Here is a 25,393-nt window from a genome sequence, read left to right on the forward strand (position 1 = left end):
AACATTAATACTTAATAGTGTTTTGGAGAATGCTTGGTTAATCTGAAATATAAAAGGCATGGTTCTGTTGTATATGCTTCTATTACTTGATCCTTTGTCTTCTATTTAAGTTAGAGTTGGGAATGTAAAAATACATCTTCGTGTTAGATTCACAAGTGCTAAACAACTCATAAAAAGACATCAAAATATTTAACAAGCTGATAGGAGTAGAAAGTTTCAAACAGTTCCAATTATATAAGCAAAACAAAATAGAATTAGTAGATAACTTAAAATGTAGGGAGGGTGTTTTCTTTTTTTTTTTCTTTTTTAATTTTAAGGGGTTCAGATTAAATGCATTTCCTGCTAATTTTGAACTGAGAAAGTTGAACCTGTTTAATATTTTAATGACATAGCCATCAAAAAATCCCAAGCTGTAGCTAAATTTGAAAATTCAAAAAAAATCCCAGAATAAGGGAGTGGCAAATTATTTTTGTATAATTTTAAGACACTTCATAGATGAATCCATTTACCAGGGCATAACCGCAATGAGCAAATAAAAAGAAAATGCAATTTTATTAAGTGCCCCAATAACTGTTACATTTGTTGTGTTTGGTGATTCTGAAGTAATTGTTGAGAAACAAGTTTTTAAAATGGTACCTTCTCTCATAAATACTGGTGGTAGTATTTATGAATTACAGAAAGCGCAAGGCCAATTATATTATCCATGATCTGCCTATAACTGATATTAGCACTAGCCAAGTTTATCTGCATAGGATTAAGTGGATTTCTTCAGTCTGGTTGCTTAAAAAAATTAAGAGGAATATTGTTCAGACATGATCAAGATATTTTTTTCTGTGTATGGTGCTAGTCATGCACCATGAATAAGGACACAAGTATTGGCTGGATCAATCCTAGGTAGGTATTCTGAGTTACGTACACCGGAAAGTAATCTAGTGGAGACAGGGTTCTGAGGTTTACATTGCAAGATGATTAATCATGTTTTTTCTTCTAATTTCTTCCAGGCCAGAATTTGTAAGGCAAGAATTTGTTAGGGCAGAATTTTCCAGGCCAGAATTTGCAATATTTGTAGGAGAGTTAACTCCTGAAGTGGATGACTTTTTGCTGTTTGACTATTTTTTTAAAAAGTATCCATCATGTATAGACTGTAAAGTGGCCACAGATCTGCTGGGATATTCCAGGTAGCCCATTATGAATTAAAATGTTGGTGTGTGCATGCATATGCAATACAGATTTGTCAATCACATCAAAAACCTAAATATTGTGTTTTCTCAAATTTTTTAAAGTCAGTCAGAGATACAGTAGAACCTCGGGTCATGGACTCTTCTGACCACGACCAAATCGGGCGCTGACCAAAAATTCCACAAATTTTTTGCATCTGGTCGCAAACAAATACTTGGGTGGCGATCAAACACAGCCATGCCAATTTCCCCTGCCACACCATTTTTTTATGTGCATGCAGTCAGTCTTGCTTCCAGTCACAACTAAATTGGGTTGTGACCGAAGTCCTAGAACGGATTACGGTTGTGACCGGAGGTTCCACTATAGTTGAATCAGCATTGTCCTGAATTCTTATTTTTTAATGTTATATTAAAAATAATGTGGTACTCTGATATATGAATGAAGAATATAGTTTTATTGAAATACATATTTTGGGATGTCTTCTTTACATCGTTAATGCTTTAGAAAGAGGCTCTGTCAGACCTGCTCCAGTCCTACTCCTTAGGAAAGAAAGACCCTTGACTTCATTTGGTTGAAGTGGTAGGCTCTTTTACTAAAAGATGCTGGCTGTAGTAAAGTCCGGCTAGAACTAAATTTTAGTGCTTACTCAAAACAGAAAGTTCCCCCATATCCCAGCCCTCCCCCATGTATTTAGCCAATAAGAGTCTGCCTAGGTGTTTTGAGAAAGCTGAGATGTTTAGGATAATCCTTATTTTTTCTCAGGGTGCATGGCCTTGGGTGCTGGCACAAACTGGTTCCTAGCTCCTGCTCTTCATCAAGCTGTCTTTCCCCCCTCCCAATTTTCCCATCAAAGTACACATGCACCTTGATTGGCCATTTGTTGTCATCCCCAATGCTCCCCCCCCCCTTTCAACCCTTGATGGAAGTACAGGTGCTTCTTATAAAACTCAGATGAGATAATTTTATAACAATGCAAAATGCATGAGAATAGTTTCTCGTATTTGAAATGGTTCGAATATATTGTAGAAATGGGCACATGTTAATCGGGATCAGGTACAATTAAATGGTATTGTTTTTTATAAATGGTATTGTTTTTTATAAATGGTATGAAATCATTTTCTTTAGCAGAATTAATGTCACTGATTTTTGAAAATGTGGGCACTCTTGGACTCAGGTTGGGTTAACATGCCCTAATGTGTTTAAATTATATTCTAAATAACCATTCGCAGTGCAGTAAAATATAATTGATAATAACATATTGTGTGTGCTTGTTTGGCAATATTATTAAAGTTTGTCTTTTAAAACTCCTCAGAGGTTATGGTTTCGTCAGATTTTCTGATGAAGGTGATATGATGAGAGCACTGCAAGATTGTCAGAATGCACCTGGTCTAGGCGGAAAACGAATCCGATTGACTTTAGGAATTTCTAAAAGGTAGTTGATGCGAAATTAACAAATCTCTTGGGTTTCAGATCTCTTATGAAATTGCCATTATATCTGCTTAGGAAAGGATTTAATTTCTTAAAAATAATGTTTCTCAAAATGTTTTGCTTTGCTTTTCTAATAATACAGTTGTTATGAAACAGTCAATATACAAGCAGGTCAGTTTCTGGTTTTCTTTAACAAGTACTGAATTAATACACTTTAATTCTTTGCAAAATTACATTGTGTCAAAGCATGCATATAAGTAACCAGGGTCTGTAACTTGTTCCACCAGGGGTTTGGATGTTTTAAGTTGTTCTACTGCCACTTGGATCCACTTCTCTTCCTTAATGATATTTGAATTTCTCTGCTTGCTTATTTTTATTCTGACTGGATAAAAATAAAATAGTAATGTCATATTTTTATGTATATATCATACATATGAATTTTCAAACTTTGTTGTTTCCTTTTAAAGTTCATAATTTTAGAATTAATTCTATGATTACTTACCATTTACATTAAGGAAACAATGTATACCTAAACAAAACATAAAACTTTTTGTCTCCAAAATTCAATGAGTACTTTTCATTTAAGAAAAATACAGCATATACCGTATTTTCACGACCAAAAGCCGCACCGGATTATAAGCCGCAGTATCAATTAACGTTAATTTTTCAAACTTTTTCCACATATAAAGCGCACCGGGTTATAAGCCGCACGTTTCCCGACGCTTCTGGACATCTGTTGCAGTCGCGAGGAGGAGCGGAGAAGAGCGCGAAGGTTCTTGGCGCTCCAGGAAGCCGTGAAAGCAGTTGGGAGAGGCGCACGGCTTGGTTTCTCCTCCCTGGACGTCGCAGCAGCAGCCCCAAACTCACCGATCTCAGTGTTTTTCACATCGGGGTGTGCTGCAAGAGCATGCCCCGATGCGAAAAACACAGAGTTTGGTGCGCTTGGGGCTGCTGCTGCGACGTCCAGGGAGGAGAAACCAAGCCGTGCGCCTCTCCCAACTGCTTTCGCGGCTTCCTGGAGCGCCAAGAACCTTCGCGCTCTTCTCCGCACTCTCCTCGGCTCCTCACAACTGCAATAGACGTCCAGAAGCGGCAGGGGCTATCGAGCTGGAAATCCAATCCCCATTAGCCCCAAAAGCCGCTTCTGGACATCTATTGCAGTCGTGAGGAGCGGAGAAGAGCGCAAAGGTTCTTGGCGCTCCAGGAAGCCGCGAAAGCAGCTGGGGGAGGCGCACGGCTTGGTTTCTCCTCCCTGGACGTCGCAGCAGCAGCCCCAAGCGCACTGAACTCTGTGTTTTTCGCATCGGGGCATGCTCTTGCAGCACACCCCGATGCGAAAAACACTGAGATCGGTGAGTTTGGGGCTGCTGCTGCGACGTCCAGGGAGGAGAAACCAAGCCGTGCGCCTCTCCCAACTGCTTTCGCGGCTTCCTGGAGCGCCAAGAACCTTCGCGCTCTTCTCCACACTCTCCTCGGCTCCTCACAACTGCAATAGACGTCCAGAAGCGGCAGGGGCTATCGAGCTGGAAATCCAATCCCCATTAGCCCCAAAAGCCGCTTCTGAACATCTATTGCACTCGCGAGGAGCGGAGAAGAGCGCGAAGGTTCTTGGCGCTCCAGGAAGCCGCGAAAGCAGCTGGGAGATCTTTTTCCACATATAAAGCGCACCGGGTTATAAGCCGCACTGCCGGTTTTGGATCAAATTTTAGGATTTTCAGTGCGGCTTATAGTCGTGAAAATACGGTAACTATAGTTCTTAAACTCTGCTGCTGCACTCAAGACACCACAGCAAATTCCAAGGGTACAGCGGGATATTTTAATGCAGTACTTAAACAGAATTGTTTGTTTGCTATGGCATCCCAAGATGCTGCAATGCACAATTTGGAAACCTTTAGAGGTATTGTGGTTCAAGAAAGTTTGGGAACCTCTTATATAATTTTTTTTTCACAATGTATTCTCTTAAATGTCTAATTTGATCTGCATAGTTTTGCTTATATGTGTGCCAAGCAAAGTTAACTTGGATGAAAGTAAATGGAAACAGAAGAAATAGGAGAAAGTAGATTTTATGCTATTTGAAGTAACAGTAGTATTATCTCTGGCAATTTTTTTTTTAAAATAGGATTTTCACTATTCAGTTGTAAACAATGCTCTTAAGAAATTCTGACTTAATCTTCTCCCTTTGTGTTTTAGACTGAAAGCAGAATTTCAAAGATACCAGGCCTATAGTTATAATGACTATTACCAAGACTATCAAAACTATTACCGCCAGTACAATTATGATAGAAATGAACGCTATGACCGATTTGATCGCTTTGACCGTTTTGATCGAGGTAGCCGTTTTGGTGATCGTTTTTCTGAACGATACCCTGAGCATTTTGGTGATCGTTTTCCTGAACGTTACGCAGAGCGATTTGGTTCTCGTTTTGGTGAACGCTATGAATATCCTGAGTATGGAGATTATCCTGAATATGCAGATTATAATGCTGACTATAGTGATTATAATTATAGTTACGCATCTTATGAAAGAATGCAGCCTACTGGAAATATGGGACAACAAGCAATGAATCCAGCTTTATTTCAGGTATTCACATAAATCAAAGTTAATTTTTCTTAGGGGTGCCTTCATGACCCTTTGCCTTTCAGAAGTGTTGGAGTTTAACTCTCATGATTCCTAGTTTATTACTGAAAATTATTGAAAATTACAAGTTCTGAAGTTCAATATTTTTGGAAACACCAGGGTTCCTAAGTATTTTTTTAAAAAATGTTTTAAATGTATTGGCTGCTTTTCTGTATCTTCAACTGAAATAACTTAAAATGGAGACATTGAAAAGGTTCTGGATCAATGGTTCGTAGGCCTATATTTTTGTAAGATGTTTGAATTTAAGAGTGATGTACATTTCTTCTTTTAAAAAGGGTGTTTTGCTCACTTGTGTAACTGTTACAGTGAGTATGAAACCACTAAAAAAATTGAAGATAATTTGATAAAAGTCAAAGATAAGCTCTTGATAAACACTGCTCAACATTTTCCCTCATCTAGGCAAAATACTTCCTATACCACATTCTCAATCCACCCAGTACACAAGCCTTTCTAAAAGGCATTGAATCTTCTACAAAAAGAACACACACACTATTGCTTCTTCATTCACTGAAACTTTTTCTAATCCCCCTCAAAAGTGGTGCTTCAGTTTTTGAACATGTCAGCTTCCCTCCCTCCCTCTCTTTTTTAATTAAATTGTTTGAAAAATCAGGAGATATTAAGATGAGGAAACGGCAAAAATCAAGGGGAATTTCTACGAGCACTCTGTAAAATTATAGATTTAGTATTACATTTGTGAAAATTTCTCCCAGAATCACTGTTTTTATATTAAGATTACAAAAAATAAACAATGCAAAAATAAGCAAATATCAAACACTTAAGGCAATTAAATCTATTAGAAATAAGAAAACCCTCAGAAACAATACAAAACTTCTAAAACGTATAGAACATATAAATGGTTTACCCCCCCCAAATCCCATTGTACTATATTATCAATAGAAAGGCTATAAAAGATTACCTAAGAATGCTACTATCTTGTTGTAAAATATAACATCTCTATCAAAAAAGAACATATTCATTCATTCATTCTCTCGTTAGTGTGAAAATGTTGCCTTTCCAAACAGTATAAATTACACATTTTTCTTGCTATCACTTTTCCAATTTTTTGATAAACCAATTTTTAGTTTCAAATCCGTCAACATAACTTTAATATTTTTAACCATTTTAATGTGGCATTATTGGCAATTTAGTTCATGATTAACAAAGTTCATTAGTATCCAATTTTAAAAATGTTAACTTTTGAACTGGTTTACCATTGTTTGTAGTGTTTTCAGCTTCAGCATGTTTTGATGGTCCCAAGATGGGCCAAATGCCTTGGCTACTTCAAAGATACCTGAAGTACTTTCTCATGTGATAGAATTTACAATGGAATTTAAATCCACAACATATATTTGAAAATCTAAATTGTCTCTTGAATATATCTCCCCCACCCTCCAAATATATTTATTGATTCTTACCTTAATGTTTTGCTCTGTTGCTAAGCATGATTTTGGAGTTGGTTTTTAAAGTAAGTTAGATCCATAATCTTGGCCTCAAAAGCCTTTTAAGAAGTAAATAAGAATTTTTTTTCCTACATCCTGGTTCTATAAAATGACAAGCCAGGATTGTCATTTTGGAAAACAAAACTGAAAAGTGAAATGACTCTGAATATGTAGGAGGCAGGAAGAGCATAAAAGTCAAGAGATGTGCATATATGTGTATATTTCTTCCCTCTCCGTTGAAAGAGTGTAAGTGAATATGGGATTTGTTTTTTTCTTCACTACAAAGAGTTTTTAAAAATGATATTCCTTTTTTTTCCAGGATACCTGTGGTATGATTTTAAATGATGATCTAGTAACAGAAGGTAATGTTTACATTAGTATTTCCATATAGAAATAGATCACCAAATAGTTTCTCTGATCTTTGAAAATGTAGTAATCTGGAAGAATATCTTTCAAATATTGTTTGATATAATAGCTGTCTGCTATGTTTAAAATTAAGTGCATTATAATCTATCCGACTGCAGTCTTATGTATTTGAATCTTGTTGATAACAAAAATGAGCATGAGGGTTGAGCAGAGGTTGTAGGTTGTCACATGATGCCTAATTTTACAATAGCATACTAACAAAGTTACTTGATTTCACTTCATTGTTGTATGTGAAACAGCTTGGAAGAACCTTAAAGTACTTCATGTTTGAAGATTTATTTCTGAGAATTACTGAAATACCCTCTGGAAATACATGATTTAGAAGAAAATTTGGTTCTTGGATCAAAATGTTTTACATATTGTTAACATGACAAATAGGATAAGAATCTGTTGCATCCCAAACTACTGTAGTTATAAATCACTTTAGATCAGAATGTTCTCAGGGCACAAGAACTTTTTTTAGATTTCTCATTCTTTTCTCCATGAACTCAAAATCAAAAATGTTTCTAAATATATTGCTTTCAGAGGAGGTAACTAGATAGTCTTTAGCAACAAAAACAGCAAAATCTAACAATGCCTTAAAAAGTGAATAAGGTATTTGTTAAGTGATAATAAATTTGTGTTTCAGGTGCCCCAAATTTCTTTGTTGAATATATTCAATATTTTTGGTACTTAAAATGGAACAAAAGGTATTTGGTAATCTTCAATTGCTTTGGACTACAACTCTCATAACTGGCCATGGTTCACTAGATAGTTTGTTGCTTATAACATCTTAAGGGCATCAGAAAGTTTGTATTATATTTAAAGGATTTTTTAATGCAGCAGTTCTGCCAGTGATTTGCTTACTGACTTTTGTTTATTTGAACAGATCCACAGCTCAACATAGATGTTCATAGAATGAACAGAGAATTTATGGTGAGAAGTGAAGAACTTTTTGACACACTTATGAGCTGTCATTGGCAACCTCTGGACACAGTCACTTCTGAGATCCCTACTGCTTACTAAAAGTGTCTTATGTTAACACCATAGCATGACTATTTTGACCAAGGTGCTAAATTGACATTTCTTCTACATTACTTTAGATCCTAAATTTTAAAGCACAGTGTTGGATTATTATTTTTTTGCAATGCTTTGATGGCCTTTGTAATTTTGTTCATCAGTATCTTGAAATCATGTAAATATTCTGGAAATGTAAAGAGTTAAATATGGACTTGCTTATGTAAATAATAAAACTTTGTTTCTGCAAACACTCTTGTAAAAACTTATTCTTTCACCTTAAAGCAGTGTTTCTCAACCTTGGCAACTTGAAGATGTCTGGACCTCAACTCCTAGAATTCCTCAGCCAGCGAATGCTGGCTGGGGAATTCTGGGAGTTGAAGTCCAGACATCTTCAAGTTGCCAAGGTTGAGAAACACTGCCTTAAAGGATATGCCTACTTTGTACTTAGGTCCTCAGTGGCACATTAAGCTAGTTGATTTCTGGTGGAGGTGGAATTAAGTTAGATGGATTTTTTATTCATCTGGCAGGTTGACACCATGCAAGACATAAGACAGAACAAAAAGTCCACGTATTTATTGGTACAGTATTTTTTTTTAATACTCATTTCAAGAGGTAATAACTTCATCGTCTGGAAATGCATTTTTATTGGATTATACTTTTACACGTTGCAGAAATGGTACAAACAACTTCAGCATGCAACATTACAAATTTTAACAGTGCGTTAGTAATCATTGAAACTAAACTTTTTTTTTTCTAGTGATGTAACTTATGTTTCACCCAGAAATCTAAATTGTCCTGTAGATAACATCAAGTACAAGATTGCTATTTTACCTGCATATCCTTAAAACCCATTTTTAATTTATAAATAATGCACAATAATGCATAGTGCAACCTGATTCTAATTGTGTATTTGTAGCTAAGAGGCTTAGTTTGGGGCCTTAGAAGAGTTGTGGAATAAATAGAGGGAATGCTATACTATGTTCAGCTGTTGGAAGAAAGTAATACAAATCAAACCCTACCTAAGTGGCACAGGGCCAGATTATCTACCTAAGGACCTTTATCCATCCTACCATGTCAGATAGGGTATGCATGCTTCTAGTCCCTTTTCCTAAATTATCCCCTATGAGTTAGGAAGCATGCCCTTTTTGTGACAATGCTGGTGAGACACATTTGTAAAACTAAATTATGCCATTATCAAAACCAAAATCTGCGGACCTCAGAAAAAGATTATCTCATGCTGATGAAGTCTACAAAGCTGGAAGTCTACAAATTGTAAAAAAAAGTAACACTGAATTAGTATAGAAATTGGGAAACAAAACTAATTCTTCCCATGAATGTTCATCTGGCAAAATTGCTCCCCAAAAAAACAAATTCAATACTCTGGGTTTGGCACCCCAGGGTAAAAGCAAAAGATTTCTAGATCATTCTTGTATTCTTCAGCACCAAGAGTTCACGAGTGCGCATAAAACCTGAACTAGAGTAGTATACTTGGTAGTATACTAAGCAGAAACCATTAGTATAGTGTTGTCATATAACTCCTTGTGTAGGTGTGGCGGTCACCCATGGCCCAGTGCATAACAGGGCATGCACAGCCATGCTGAACCACACAGGAAAAAACAAACTCCTAAAAAACATAACATCCTGATAGTTCACTCTAGATGTGCCTTACCCAACGACGCCCAGGATTTGACCATATATAGACAGAACTTCCCTGAGCAGTAGATTAGCAATTGTAGTTTGACAGGCTGTCTTAAATCACATGCTGATTGCTCCTCCTGCCTTTGTCCTATCTCAATAAAAGGGGGTCCCAGACCCCAATGTGGGTCGCCTCATCCCGAGAAAGCTCGTGTCCGTGTCTTTTCTCAACATTGGCCTCATGAGCGAACCACGGGTACTTCACAGTATAGGAATGATCCAGCAGGCTTATCAGAAACAAGCTCTGAATAAATGGGGCAAAAATAAAACTACTGGGTTTTAATGAGGTGTGCTACATTTGGGGAAAATGAAAAGTATAAGGAATGTTGGAATGTACAAATGGCAAATTTACAGGTAAATATTACCCATCCATTTACAGAAGTTTAACTGATGTAGGCAGTCAAAGGTGTGTAGGTCATGAAGCACAAACCATGATTCTATATACAGAATAGGTGAAACAAAAGAAATGTTGCATGCTGGGAATGGCTGTGCTAAAGTCCTGATTTTAACCTATGTGGTATGAACTAAAGTGAGAAATTCATGCAAGGCAGTCCTAAATTATCAATAAACTGAGGCAGTTATATAAATGGTGGCCCCAAATATCTCCAAACTAACCGCTGACTGGTCAAATTATGAAAACCTTTGACTGAAATTATATCTTACTTTCATTTAAAAAAGAGAGAGTGACTGTTCAATAAAGCAATGATGCAGTGCATGTTGTTTATTCAGAATTTTAGTACTAATTTATAGTACTTTGATGAACCTCATTATAGATCACATTACTACACAATTGTGGCTAGTTGTAAAAGGTTCATAAAATCTCAACTGTGGTTTTGTTAAAATATGTAATACTATCTTCAAGACACATTTAGATATTAGATCATCCCTCCAAACTATAGCTATTGTAGTACTATTTATACAAATTACACTAGTAAAAGTGCTCAATGTGATCATAATATTGGAAGAAATCAACAGAACATCAGTGCTCTTTGATAAAGATATTTATCACTTTCTAAGGTACTCTTAAAAGATATTTATCTTCCTTCACACTTTAAATATATCACTTTCTAATTAATTCTTCCAATAGAAGATTGGAATATGCACAAATGGGAAATGTTTCATTCTGAAACAAATGAAACAAAAACAAATTTCAGTCAAAGCAGTCATTGCAGGCACCCAGGTTTTGGCTGAAACAAGATTTGGAAGTCCCAAATATGCTTTTTCCAAAAAGGAACTGGATTTTTTTAAAAAAGTTTCTCTTCTTATCCAATAGGTTTCTTCAATTCTTGTCCATAGACAAGATTCTGGAGTGTATTTACAGGGCAAATAGGGCCATTCTATCATCCCCTCTCCTGCTTTCCATGGTTTTTGTGCCAGCCTACCTGTTCCACCATCTTTCTTCCCTTTCTACCTTCCTCACTGTGCCTACCAATACCTTCACATGGTAGAATCTCATTAATTGGCCTTGTCCATCCCTGCTACCTTCCCAGTTTCCTTGTTCTGTGATTGCTTCCATAGCTATTCTCCTGACTTGGGCTATGTCCATGGTTTAAACTTTAAAGTAACCAACCGCATTGGTCCGATTCTTGCAAATCAGAAGTTAAATTCTCCCTGGGATGTGTTAGCAGGCTCAGGGTGAGCAATGAGCTCATGATATTCAGCAGTATGCTTGGGCTGTAGCAGCATGGCAAGTCTAGACAGCATACTAAAAAGCAAGAGACATCACCATGCCAAGAAAAAAAGTGCTTAAAATCAAGGCTATGGTTTTCCTAGTTGCAATGTATGGCTGTGAAAGTTAGACCATAAGAAAGGCTGAGCGCCAAAGAATTGAGGCCTTTGAACTATGGTGGTGGTGAAGACTCCTGCGAGTCCCTTCGACTGCAAGGCGATCAAACCAGTCAGTCCTAGAGATGATCAACCCTGACTGCTCCTTAGAAGCCCAGATCCTGAAGATGAAATTTAAATACTTTGGCCACCTAATGAGAAGGAAGGGCTCACTGGAGAAGAGCCTAATGCTGGGAAAGATTGAGGGCAAAAGAAGAAGGGGACGACAGAAAATATGGTGGCTGGATGGAGTCACTGAAGCAGGTGGTGTGAGCTTAAATGGACTCCAGAGGATGGTAGAGGACAGAAAGGCCTGGAGGAATGTTGTCCATAGGGTCGGGTCGGACATGACTTTGCAACTAACAACAATGCTTGGGCTGCGTGCCTTAGGAATAAGGCCCATCCAGCACACTTACCAAGCTGGAGAAAAAGGCGGAACTGGAACAAAACTGGTGGTTCTCTAATTATAGGTAGCACTTCTATCCTTATGTCTGCATGCTTTTATCATCAAGGAACCCCATCAACGTTGGCTTTTTCCACACTCTTACTGCCGCAACAATTGCTGCTCTAAATACTGTAATACCTTTCAGCCCGACCCAACACAAAACAACCCCATTTCTTTTCTAGACACGGATAAAAGCACATAGTCATCTATGCACAGACCAGGCGTTCTAGGCAAAGAACCTTCGGGGAAGGACTCATTTGCCCATCTTCACCTTTACCTTTCAACATTAGAAAAATAGTTGAAAGCTAGAGAACTTCATACCATCCTAGGAAATCCCTTGCTAACTCCCATCACCGCAAACAAAAGCATTTATATAAACAGTTCCTCAGTTTTTATCTGCCAAGTAGGTAAACCACTAGGATAATAAAGATCTTCAAGTGTATTGGAAGGATAGTTTCAAAGAGGGCCGTTTATGTCTTTATTAGAGCCTTTATTCCTAAGAGCCTTTATTCCTAAGAGTAACAGCACAAGAGACTCGCGATGGAACAAAAAGAAACAAAAATGACTTTTAGTTTCAGAATATCAAGCTCCAAGCTACCCTAACTGAACGTATCGCGAGATTGCGACGCCGGCCACTAGCGCTTCATGGGCAAATCGCAGGAGCCAGGTCGATCATTCTGCTTCTGCGCAGCCCCTCCCCAAAAAACTACATTTCCCACTAGAGCTTGCCGCTCAACGCGGGATGATGCACCACTTGAGTCGCTGCTTGGTGACGAAAACCTGTGCCGATGCGTGCCCTCTGGTTGGTCGGGAGGGAAGGAAGGAGGCGCGGGGGGGGGGAAACCTCGAACAAGCTAGCTAGACGGTGACTGGGGGGGGGGGGGGGATGGAAAGGGAGGAGAAAGTGGGGCGGTAGGGGACGGATTCGACGCGCGCGCGCGCGCCAGCCAAACCTAAAGGGGAGGCATCCTGTGAGGGCGCGAGGCCGGCTGCGTGGTGCGAGGCATCGCCATAGAGACAAGTGACAGCACAGAACAGGATTGGGGGCGAGAGGAAGAGGAGGAGGAGAGGGAGGGAGGGGGGGAGAGCGTGAGAGGGGGGAGCCCGCGCGGCGGGCGGGGGTGGTGGTGGGGGGGGGGGCAGGCCGGGTCCAGGCCGGGCCTTTTGCCTGCGTTGGCGCCGCGCAAACACCGAGGGTGGGAGACTCGGGGGACAAGTACCAACATGGATCCGGGGGAAAGCGGAGTCGGCGCGGGCGGCGGGAAGATCCGGACGCGGCGGTATCATCTGGCAGCGGCCTCCTCGAAGCCTTACCCGAGGAACAAGCAGGTGAGAAGGCCCGCCGCGGGAGAGAATGGAATCCTGTGGGGACGGCGGGAAAGGGAGGGGAGGGGAGGAGGAAGCCGCCGTCGGTGCCCGGAACTGCCGGGGAAGCTCACTCACGCGCTTTCCCCCCGCCCCGGGTGCGGGGGGGAGGAAGGGGAGGCTGGAAGTCGGCCTCAGAGAAGAGCCAGGCCACGTTCTGGTTGGACGGGCTACCAGCGCCGGGAGTCGAATGAGTCGCTCCCCCGCACCTTTTTTTTCCTTTCCTTCCTCCCCTCAGTGAGAGGACGGGGAGAGAGGAAAAAAAAAACCGGGGCGAAGGAACGAAACGAGCGGGCGTGTGTTTGTGTGTGTGTGTGAGAGAAAGAAAGACCGTGAAGGAAACGATTAGAACGGTTGATGATTCCACGTCCTTCTGTGGAACGTTAAAAGCCGAGGGAATGGAGAAGCCTGCGGGGGAAAGGGATTCCCCTCAGGGCGGGAGATGGGATAGCACGAAGGAGGAGAGAGAGAGAGAGAGAGAGAAAAAAAACAGGCCTCTCCCCGCAATCACTTTTTTCCCCGCTTTCCTGCGGATTTGATTCTCTTAGAAAAGCGCTCGAGATTGGCAGCATTTCCCCCCCCCCCCTCTTTGGCACTTTTTTCCTTTTTGTTTCTGCAAAAAAGCCTTTCCTGCACGTGGTGGAGGGCAAAAAAACGTGTGCGTTGGTACACACTGATCGCCGGGATTAGTTTGATTTCATTGGTAGGTTGGGGTGTGTGTTTTTTTTTTTAAAATAAATAAATCCGATTAAGGTACTAGTTTATTAGTACTAGTAGCCTAGTAATTGTAATCTGGGAAAGTAGGTTTTGGTTTTCAACGTAATGAAAGCAAACCGATTTTACACCGTTTTTTAAAAAAGATTGGAGAGCCTAAACCACTAAATTGGCTTTTGCCTATCCAAAAAACAGATGACGTTCAAATAAATATCTTGTAAAGTTAGTAGACTTCCGAGTTATAATTATTGTGTTAAAATATATGGATAGGACATTTTTATAAATAAATCCGATTAAGGTACTAGTTTATTAGTACTAGTAGCCTAGTAATTGTAATCTGGGAAAGTAGGTTTTGGTTTTCAACGTAATGAAAGCAAACCGATTTTACGCCGTTTTTTAAAAAAGATTGGAGAGCCTAAACCACTAAATTGGCTTTTGCCTATCCAAAAACGGATGACGTTCAAATAAATGTCTTGTAAAGTTAGTAGACTTCCGAGTTATAATTATTGTGTTAAAATATATGGATAGGGCATTTTTTACTCATTGTCTTGACATGAATAATGCTGATTTGTAAACTAGAGCTATTTATTGGTGTGGGGGGGGAGTGGCCTAATTGAAACATTTAACCTGATTTAACAAAAATGACTTAGTTGTCCATTTGAATTTAATTGGCAGGCCTGAGCTATCTAATTTCTACTTTGCTTTTTAAAAAATGTGACAGTGACACGAGTTACGAGTAAATTAAATAATTATGTAAAAGATTAAAAACTCTATATTATGAAGAATTTGGTAAGAGGAGTCTTTTTTGCAGGATTCCAATTACATAATTACTAGGAGGAGCATATCTCTTCCTTTGCAATTATTTGCTTTATTGCCATTATTTAATGTATTTAATCATCAGGATCTGGCTACTGTATTACTTTTTATATATATTTTTCAATGCACACATGCTGTTTATTATAATTATATATATAATGTAATGAACAGTATATTAGTGTATTAGGAGTACCAGAGCTCAACAGTACGACTCACGCTTGCATACAAAGTCCTAGATTCAGCTTTCTGATGTTTCTAAGTAAGCCTGGAAAAAAATCTCACCTAAAGCCTTGGAGCGCTAATATGACCTGTCAGAAGTGCTGGACTAGATTGACCAGTTGTTGACTTGTTTGATAGGAGACAGCTTTCTGTGTTCCTGCTATCATAACAATTCCTGAAATCTTTATTCAGCATGCAACAATTAACAATGTATACCTGTTCCATTATTATGCAGTTTTTAAAATTGATCTGTTTTAGACTAATATTTGGTTTGAAGTCTGTAGGATTTTTTCCTTTGAATTTTAACTTTATGAACTGTAATTTCAAATATTACCTTTATTATTATTTAGATGTTACCTTTATTAAGAAGAAAACAAATTCATGAATACATGTAGTCCTCAACTTACAGCAGTTCAATTTAGTGACTGTTCAAAGTTACACCAACTTATGACAGTTTTTCACATAACCATTGCACATCCCTCATGGTCAGTTCAAACACTTGGCAACAGACACATACAGTATTTGTGAGGTTTGCAGTGTCCTGGGGTCATGGGATCACCTTTTCCCATCTTCTGACAAGCAGAATAAATGTAGAAGCCAGATTCACTTAACACCTTGTTATTAATTGATCAACTGCAGTGATTCACTTAACTGCGACAAACTGCAACTGCAGGTGCAAAATGGGACAAAATTCACTTAGCAACAGAAAATTTGGGTTCAATTGTGGTCATAAGTTGAGGAATACCTGTATATTTTTGCATATTTCCAGTGGAAAAAGTTCCAGTAAATCTGAGATTATTTCTTATTTATTTTATAGAATTATATCCTGATTTTCAGAATAAATCATTTTGAAATACATAGCATATTTTTGAAATACATAGGCAATGGCCATGTTGTAAGAAATATTTCTTACATGTTAATTATTAAATATAGATAGCAAAAAGAAATGCCATGTAGAGTCTGCCACAAAGGTTACAAATAGTGGATTTCCTCCTATGAGGTTTAATTTAGAACTCTTGGAGATAGTAGGACACATTAGTCAGTTCCAATAGACCCAAAGTCAAATATACACATACAATTTTATAGAGTTTGATGGATTTGCATCTACGTCATGGGAAGTTTAGATTGCCTTTGATATAGATCTAATGTATTTCTTTAAAGCCAGTTGGTTTTAACTTACTGAGAGAGGTATTTATTTCCTACACGTATATGCAACATTTCCTATAAGTATATATATAACATATTTACATATTTACTACAAAATTTAATGAAAATGGTTGGCATTCAACAGAGAAGGCCTAGGTGAAGAGAGGCCATCAGTATGTTCCTGACACATCTAAAAATGTTTTTTTGGTTTTCACTCCAGGATACAAAATCATCTCAGGGTAACCTGCTATCAAGTAACTACTAGATAGTAGTGTGCCAACCTTGTTATAGGGCAGGCAGTAGACTCTTCCTTATTATCCATGAGTGACTGACCAAGTCTCTAATAGGAAGGGAGATGTGTCAAGTACTCTGATCTGTGGTGGTTGGCGTATTATCTGAAAGATCTTCCTGATCATGGGGATAATTCAGGTATCTAGTGATACTTCATCATTGACTACCAGAACATCTCTTTTTCTTCTTCTTTTTTTTCTCCAGCTTATCACAGATTCAGATTTATTGATCTGATGTTAGAATTCTCACATGTTAGAATTATAGTCCAGAACTGTGATAAGCCACACTGTTCAATAAAAAAGTAAAAAGGAGGTACAGAAAGGCTTCTGAAATAGCTCCAAACTACTGTCACACATAGATTCCAACCCACAGCAATAAGAAGAGAACTCCAAAGCCCATGAAGAGTGATGCTACTAGAGAGATGAGTAGTTGAGAAATGAGTAGATGAGAGATGAGAAATGTCCCGGGTATACTTGGTGGATGTCACTTCATAAACAAAGAACCAAGCTGTGAAGAACATGCCAATGGCCAGGAGCACCACAGTGAGATGTAAAAACACTGCCAGATTCACCCAACTGGTGTATCTGCTCATTGTTTCAAGCTCCATGGCTGTGTTGGCCGTGGCTCCCGTTAGAGAAAGACACATCCGTTCTTTCCTGCCATCCTCGCTCCGCCCTTCCGTCTCCTGTCTGTCGTCAGGTTCTCCGGCCCAACACTTGCTGGGAGTTCGACTACCAGAACATATTTAAACTACATATTTATCCTTTCAGTACAGTCACATTTAAAACAAACTCCCAAAACTCTTATCTGGGAATAACCTGCACACAGAATCTCATTCTCGGATTCAATCTCAGTTCATTGTGTGCCCAGCTCATTATTTATCCAGAGACTTAGTTCAGGAGGCACATCACTTTTGCTATTACTTTGGAGAAGGATGGCTGAGTGTTATCAATAGATTCATTTCACCTAGCCCTAAATTCTTGATAACTCCCTTCAGTTAATTTTTATAGATGTTAGATAGCATTGGGTATAAAATAGTGCCTTGTGGTATCCCCAATAAGCCTCTACTGTCCAAAGGCTTAGACACCATTGAGAGATCTTTCTTCAAAGTAGAAGTAAAGTATATTGTAGCAGGGTGCCACCACCTAACAAATTACCCAGGATTGTTATTAAAGTTTGTACAGAGTAAAAACCCCAAAATAATATTAATAAAGGCAAAGGAGCATAAAGGTAACGGAACTAGGCAATAATAATTAAAAACTCATATGCTACTTGGAAAGACTTGAATCACCTTAGCTGGAAACCTGGGCAAAGAGGTAGATCTTTAAGACCTATTGAAACACCAACAGGATGGAGGCCTACTCAACACCCAAATCTCAGAGGGAACCTCATCCAGAGGGCAAGTGCAGTAACAGAGAAGGTATACTTCTGATAGATGGCATTGTTTTGAGAGGAACACATAGCACATCAAATTTGCTATATCAAATAGCCAAATGGATATTATGGAGATATGTGGTTCCTCAAGTTATCAAGCTCTATGTCACATAGACTCTTATAGAAAATAACCTGGAAGCAAGCTTGTAACTCATACAGCTTAGGAAGTAGGAGTGTTACACAGGCAGTCCAAAACATGCCCATCACTGCTTGCATTGCTGCATTCTGGGGTTGTTTCAAGGGCTCTCCTACGTAAATCATGCTGCAATACAGGTAATCTTTAACTTACAACCATTTGTTTGGTAACTGTTCATTTTACAATAGCATTGAAAAAAGTGGCTTAAGATTTAGTTTTCACACTTGCAACCATTGCAGGATCCCCATAGTCATGTGATCAAAATTTGGGTGCTTAGCAACTGGCATGTATTCCTGACAGTTGCACTTCCTAAGGTCATGTGATCACCATTTGTAACCTAGCTCTGCCACAATTCATCTACAGGCACAGCCAAAATCATCTGTTAAACTGCTTTCCTTCAGATAATCTGCAAAGAATGATGGTATCAGATGGACCTCATGAATCAATAGGGCCACATTCCTTCTGTCTCTCTCCCACAAAAGATCATATGTGGGGGTTCCATGGCTGATTCTGGCCAACAACCAAGCTTAAATCCAGAATATGAAAGATTGAGATAGTGGGTGTTTAAAAAAAATCTATAACTCTACTAACAACATCATCTCAAGCATCTTACCCCAAAAGTGGTGATTTGTTTCTGGACAGTAATTGATATAATCATCTGAGTTAAGGAAATGTTTCTTAGAAGTGGGTTGGCCATTATCCCATAACCTTATTCAGGCTATATTTGCACTGATCAGTAAAATATTTATTTCAAAAGTTTTTTCAATTTAATATTTTTTTAGAGATGGTTTTGGGCAGCATATGCATGTGATTGCTTAGTTCCTAAAATTAATGCATCTAAAGCCATAAACAGGAATAAAATATCTTGAGGACTATCTTCTGAATATGCTTAAATTGAAATGTTCTCCGTTTCATTCTGTCAATATCTGAGATGCCATTAATGGGGACACAGATAAGGACCTGTAATTCCCTGCCTGTGGAGGCCCACTTTCGCTTTTAATATTTAATATCTTGAAAAGGTCACTTTGTTTTTAATTTTTATTAGCTGCTAAATATATATTAACTGTTAACAAACAAATTTTTAATTAACAAAGTGTACTGTTAAACAAAAACATTTTCATTTGCTACTGAAACAGATATTAGCTGGGATATCAAGCAGGCTTCCCTTGAGAGATAAGTCAAAACCAGGTAAACAGTATCCCACCCATATGAAGTCAGAGAAAGAAATATAGAAATATTATGATGTTTTTACAAGTTTCATTTAGAGGAGGGGTTACTTAAATGATGTGTGTGTTTTCTTTTTTCAGTGAACAAAAATGGTTTTGTGTCATGAAATAGTTTTTTATGTGGCGGGCAATATTGTTTAAAATCTACAGCATATAATATTCCTCAATATTAGCCCATACTAGAATTAGCAAATAAAAATGAACTAAACAAATTCATACATTCAGTAGTTTTTACTAAGAAATGCAGCATTCATTTTTCACAATCTGACTATAATGACCAGCAAAAACATGTTTCTATTCTAAATCACAAACTTATTCTTGATCATGTATTGTGTCTTTTTCAAATATAGGCAGATTGCCATGGTTCCAAGATATTCAGGAGGGCTGTGGGAAATAAGTTTTGAAATTATGCTGACTAAATGGAATTCCCAAAAGGAATCTGAACTATCACAAACCTGAACCCAAAAGAGTTCCAAGGGTTTTTTTTTGTTTAGCATATTAAAAGCAGAAGCAAAAATCCACCCCATACTATTACAGAGAGGAAGAAAGACAATCCATAAAACAGTCATGCTACCTCAAAGAGGGGAGGTAAAATAAGAAAAAGGAATGCAATATATGGTAACTTAAGTTCCCAAAAGAGGGGTCAAATATAAATATATTTAAAAATATAAATATCACTGTCCTGTTTGTCTTACTTTCTGTATTTGTTTTTCCCCTTCCCCTGGTTTTTGTTCAGCCGCCCTGAGTCCCTTCGGGGAATAGGGCGGCTTACAAATCGAATAAATACCAATACCAATATAATGAATAATTATGATGAGTTATTCTGTACATTAATAGTATTTATGTATTCACTGTTGAAAAATATTTATAGGTATGGCAGAATTTGAAATATTATTTGGATAAAAAATGTAAGACTTCTATAGATGTTTAGGCAATGATTTTGGGTTTGCTGCCTCAGATTTCTTGGCACTACTAAAAATAACTGTTAATTAAAGGAACTTTTGTAGTTTAGTTGTCTGAACTATGTAATAAAGCTTCCAATTTACAACTGTGTTTTCTTTATTTTCAATAGGGAATTATGAATATTGTGAAGGAATCCATAAAAAACATTGTTCCAACTTGGCTTCAAAGATATTTTACACAAAATGAAGAGACATCTCCAAATGAGCAAAGAAATCTGGAGGGGGATATAAACTACCATCCTCCCTTTGCAGATGATATCACTGAAAATGCTCTTGAGATAGATGGTCGAATCACTCCTGAGCCAACCAGAATTACTTTAGGAGGTGGGTTTGTTTATTTTATAAATCAATTAATAAGCTTAATCAATAATAACAATGCAGGTTTTCTCCAAACGTTATGAATTATGATAAAGATTTTGCTAACTTTTCATATTATACAATGCTTTTTTATATAATTGCTAGCATCTTCATACTCTTCACAAATGCCTTCCAAGATGATCAGATGAAATTCAATGACAGATCTAATTTAATTTAATAATCATTACCATAAACTACTTTTTATGACCAGCATTTTATTAAGCAACAGAAGAAGGCTCTTTCTTGACTTGTACATTTTTGTATTCATTATCTAATCAAAATAACTATTTGGTAGATTTTAAGTGTACATTGCATGCCAAGAAGTGAACAAAGAAAATGTTATATAATTTGTACTGCAATCCTTGTAAACTGTCTTAAGTGCTTATATAAGAGAAAATATAGAATTATAGGTGTAGAGCTACTCATAAATAATATAATAATATAAATCTAATCACTCAATAACTTAATTGAATGTACAACCTACTGGGCATTTAGAATAGCTTATATTGTGTATTAGTCTTTTAAAATTATTTAAATTCTATGCTGCAGAATAGTGTTGAAAAAGAATCTTTTTATTCTTTGTTTATATACAACAATAGTTTTGTTATAATAGTATGGTTCTTGGCACAAATATAATAGCTATTCCCATAAAATTTTCTTTCCTCAATTTTTGGAGCCAGAGAGGAATGGAAAAATTGAAGTATAGTATGAAGTAGGTAATGTTTATTATTTAGTATCCTTTATAAACAATTTAAAATTTTCTTGGGTTTTCCTTTTTTTCCCTCTACATCACCTTTACAGAAGATTGGTTACTGATATGAAATTATCCTTAATCTGTTTCTACACATATTTGCTACTTACGATATTTGTGTGATTTTTTTTTTCTCTTTAGAGCCATCAACAAGTAGATCTAGTTTAAATTTCACAGATATTTTAACACGTCCCTCTCTTCATCGGAGTCATGTTAACTGCAACATTTTGGATTCCCCATCACCATTCTCTCAACCATCCACATCAACTGCATTTCCAGTTAATAATTCTCGACTTTCACTTGGAAAAGAAATGAAAGATTCTACCTCGCAGCATGAAGACGATAACATCTCAACTACAAGTGGCTTCTCTTCAAGGGCATCTGATAAAGGTAACTAATTTGACTGTAATATTTAAACTAATACTGAAAAATTATCTGGGACCTATAGAGTTTTTTTCTTTTGCTCTTCATTTCACTTAATTAAAATTGGGGGAAACAGCATATGCACCTCAGGAAAACCCTTTTTACTCACGTCTAGCAACCATCCTAGCTTACCTTTTTCTACCTTCAAAATAAAGTGCTGAGGTTCAGTCAAGCATTGTTATTATTTTTGAATAATATCTCTGGTTCCAGAAGCATTTTTGAAAGTGAAAATGGTGCTAGAGGGTTTATTTTTACAATGTGTCACACCCTCATGTTTTTTTAATGTAATAATTATAATCTAAAACAAAAAATGAATCAAGAGGGCAAGGTTAAAGCTTTCTCTATACTAAATTTGTTTTAAAATGCATTTTATAATAAGATATTGATGCAGTTCTATGTATATTTTTAGACATAACTGTTTCAAAAAATGCTTCAGTGCCACCTTTATGGTCTGCAGAGAGTGAAAGATCCGTCTCCCTTCCTCAAAATTCAGCAAATAGTTCTAAAAAACCTGGATTTAATCTGTCTGCCTTTGGAGCACTTTCTCCTGTAAGTACTGCACAATAGCTGCTTTAGCCCTATTACTTGTGTTTCCAGCTTCCTAATTAAATATCTTTCTGTATTTCCAGTCACTTGGTAATGCATCATTTCTTAAGGCAAGCCAGCTAGGGAATTCTCCATTTTATCCTGGCAAAACTACATATGGTGGTGCAGCTGCAACAACAAGGCAGTCTAAATTACGAATTACTCCATATCAGGTAAATAAATGCTGGTGATTTCAGGAAATCATAAGGGTTAAGCAATAATGTCTATGTTTTGTGTACCAATATTGCATATTCTTGTCTTAACACCTATTTAAGGAATGTAATTTTTCCGATAACAATTCAGCATAGGGAGCATGAATTATATTCATTTTGGATTGTTTTGGTCATGATTTGGTATTAATTTCATAAACTTCATCATTTCCCTCTCTTCTGGGCAAGATTCAAAGCCTTTTCTTCAGTGTCACTAAAAGTTTTCCAACTTCATTGTATTCCTACCAATGTTAAACATGTTTCTGTTTAAACCTAGTAAAAACAAAAGTGAAAGCTACAAATTGTGGCTTGTTACATAGCATCTCATAGTGATACTTATTCTACTATACTTCTCAACAATCTTACTGAAAAAGTTATTCTAGAATCTGCAAGGAGGTTATGGAATATGATCCTATGTCTCTCTCCCCCCCCCCTCCTCAGTGACTCAGCTAAAAGGAAAGAGCGACAGTGGTTGTTGCCTTTTTCTTCCTAAAATATCATGTTACCACATGGTGGTAGAGAAAGAATTGTGTGGAGTAGAAGGTTACTACTGTGCCTATTTTGATGCTTCTCTTTCAGTGCCAGATCCTTCTTTCCTCCCTTCCTCCCTCCTTCCCTTCCCCCCCATTATCTTGATATTATTTCACAATGCCAAGATGCCAGAAGTTTCTCTTGCATTATGTTATACCATACTGAACATAATGATTATTCTTTTTCTCAAACTTGTAGAAAATTCAGGAGACAGTCTGACCATTATTGTGTCTGCTATAATAGGAAAATTAAAAATAAGGATTATGATGTTGATTGTGTTGATTTTTCAGACACCATTAAGACGACAAATGAAAGCCAAGCAAGCGAGTGCACAATCCTATGGAGTGACAAGTTCCACTGCAAGGCGCATCTTGCAGTCTTTGGAGAAGTTATCAAGTCCATTAGCAGTAAATTACTCTTTTAAAAGTTATTTTCAGTACCTAACACTATATCATCCATGTATTATCATTGCATTTGATAAATGTGTCTATACCTGTAATTTAACAGTGTCATGCTTTTTCAACAGGATGCTAAAAGAATTCCTTCTTCTGTTTCTACTTCTTTGTCATCTGTAAGTTAATTTTCAAGCTTTTAAAATTTCCTGACAAACTTAGTTTCAAAATCCAAGGCTTAATTTTTGTGTTTTATGTTTCAGCCTTTGGAAAACAGTATGCTGAATGTTACCAATTTCCATTCATCAAGGAAAAGAGTGAGTTAATTTACAAAATTTTACCATTATTTTTAAGCAGTGCAGAATTTATTTAATTCTTTGATGTGTAACTGTTTATGTGGAATCTGACACAGATTTATAGGGCTCCAATAAAAATTAGGAAGGAGAAGAATCTTCTGATTTGGCATGGAAACTCTTGGGAACACTAATGTTTTCCATGTGTAACTTTGGACAATACTGATCCAGCCATTCAAATAATGCTTGAGCAGTTTTCTGAAAATATAAAACTCTTTTGATAGCAGACCACATTCCCAACACCATGAATCAGTGACTGTTTGGGAAAATTGGAACAGTCGGATCAGTATGGCCCAGAGAGGAAGAGTCCCTCAGAAAACTCTAGCATTCCCACAAATTCTCTATTCTCTATTCCTCAAACAACATTAGGCTGCCTTCTGTTCATGTTCAAAATTTAGGTTTTAGATTAACATATGTGGTATAGTAAATTTCATCTTCTACTTTTAAATTTTCCAGTTTGTTTGCTGCATTGGCCTCGAATGCAACATTAATTCCTTGCTAACTGACAACTGAAAGAGATGTCAGATAGATAACTGATGCTGTTTTCCTTTTGGCACATGTCAAATAGATGCAGCCACCTGTCATTAAATGGAAAAAGGAGGAATTGTCTATTCATTGTATAATAAATTGTTGGCAGTAGTAATTGTTGGCCAGAACCAGTATGTTAATGGTTTGTTGCCAAAGCAAATGTGCTGTCTACTGTCCATAATTTTCTTCAGTGTAAACTGAATTGACATAATTTATTAATAAAATTGGTTGAAATGGTTAGCTCAGATGGCTAAATAACACTATGCATCATGTTCAAATTTAATTAATCTTTTATATTAATCTAGCACATATTGTTTTAAGGTAAATCTTATTAAGTTTATTTGGGTTTTCTAAGTATTAAAATGTTTAGGTTTGGCGCACTAGTCTATTTCCTTGAGTACATTTCTAATGTCTGAAATAAATATGCAAATGAATTAAAATATAATTTTAGATTTGGAAAACTAAGTATTTTATCATTTTGTATACTTATTTTTGAGGGGGTGGTTGATAATGAACATAAGGATTTTTTAAATATATACAAACTGCAGCAAATGCTTTCACACGTATAGTGATGAACTAGCTTTCTTCTAGTTGCTTTTAGTTCAGTGAATATTTCTTATTTTAAAGGTTGAAACTCATTATCCACCAGTTCAGAAGCTTGTGACACCCAAGCCTGTTTCACGGTCAATGACTCATTCGCAGTTTTTTAAACCTTCTCTCGTGTCTTCTGCTGAATCAAGCAGGGTACGACAGAGACTAGAGATCAACCATAAAGTAAGTATAAGTCAAAGCATCTAACCATACACTTAACTGTTATACACACTCCATTCCTCTCCAGTATTTTATGTCCTGATTAAATTTGAATTAGCATTCTTGGAAAAG

The 25,393-nt window shown here is 37.2% G+C and overlaps 3 protein-coding genes across 12 annotated transcripts in view; 2 read left to right on the top strand and 1 right to left on the bottom strand.

Moving 5' to 3' along the window:
* Window positions 1-8,357, top strand: part of LOC116512197 (tRNA selenocysteine 1-associated protein 1-like) — a 17,450-nt gene extending 9,093 nt beyond the window's left edge. For all 9 annotated transcript variants that reach the window (XM_032222532.1, XM_032222539.1, XM_032222535.1 and 6 more), the window contains 5 exons: window positions 1,002-1,178; window positions 2,492-2,611; window positions 4,798-5,188; window positions 7,004-7,046; window positions 7,979-8,357. In XM_032222532.1, the coding sequence (XP_032078423.1) occupies window positions 1,002-1,178; window positions 2,492-2,611; window positions 4,798-5,188; window positions 7,004-7,046; window positions 7,979-8,115 (868 nt within the window). In that variant the 3' untranslated portion in view covers window positions 8,116-8,357. The remainder of the gene's footprint in view (window positions 1-1,001; window positions 1,179-2,491; window positions 2,612-4,797; window positions 5,189-7,003; window positions 7,047-7,978) is intronic.
* Window positions 8,358-13,212: 4,855 nt separating this feature from the next.
* Window positions 13,213-25,393, top strand: part of NUP153 (nucleoporin 153) — a 39,131-nt gene continuing 26,950 nt past the window's right edge. For both annotated transcript variants that reach the window (XM_032222701.1, XM_032222702.1), the window contains exons 1-9: window positions 13,213-13,402; window positions 20,493-20,706; window positions 21,632-21,880; window positions 22,323-22,462; window positions 22,543-22,671; window positions 23,529-23,645; window positions 23,765-23,809; window positions 23,894-23,947; window positions 25,139-25,285. In XM_032222701.1, coding sequence (XP_032078592.1) covers window positions 13,298-13,402; window positions 20,493-20,706; window positions 21,632-21,880; window positions 22,323-22,462; window positions 22,543-22,671; window positions 23,529-23,645; window positions 23,765-23,809; window positions 23,894-23,947; window positions 25,139-25,285 — 1,200 coding nt within the window. In that variant the 5' untranslated portion in view covers window positions 13,213-13,297. The remainder of the gene's footprint in view (window positions 13,403-20,492; window positions 20,707-21,631; window positions 21,881-22,322; window positions 22,463-22,542; window positions 22,672-23,528; window positions 23,646-23,764; window positions 23,810-23,893; window positions 23,948-25,138; window positions 25,286-25,393) is intronic.
* Window positions 16,778-17,231, bottom strand: LOC116512289 (transmembrane protein 258-like). The gene is given in 2 exon segments (XM_032222704.1): window positions 16,778-17,062; window positions 17,064-17,231. Coding segments are annotated over 2 exon segments (258 nt in total). The 3' UTR covers window positions 16,778-16,972.

The sequence above is a fragment of the Thamnophis elegans genome, chromosome 8 (genome assembly GCF_009769535.1).
Source record: "Thamnophis elegans isolate rThaEle1 chromosome 8, rThaEle1.pri, whole genome shotgun sequence".
NCBI classification, from domain to species: domain Eukaryota; kingdom Metazoa; phylum Chordata; class Lepidosauria; order Squamata; family Colubridae; genus Thamnophis; species Thamnophis elegans.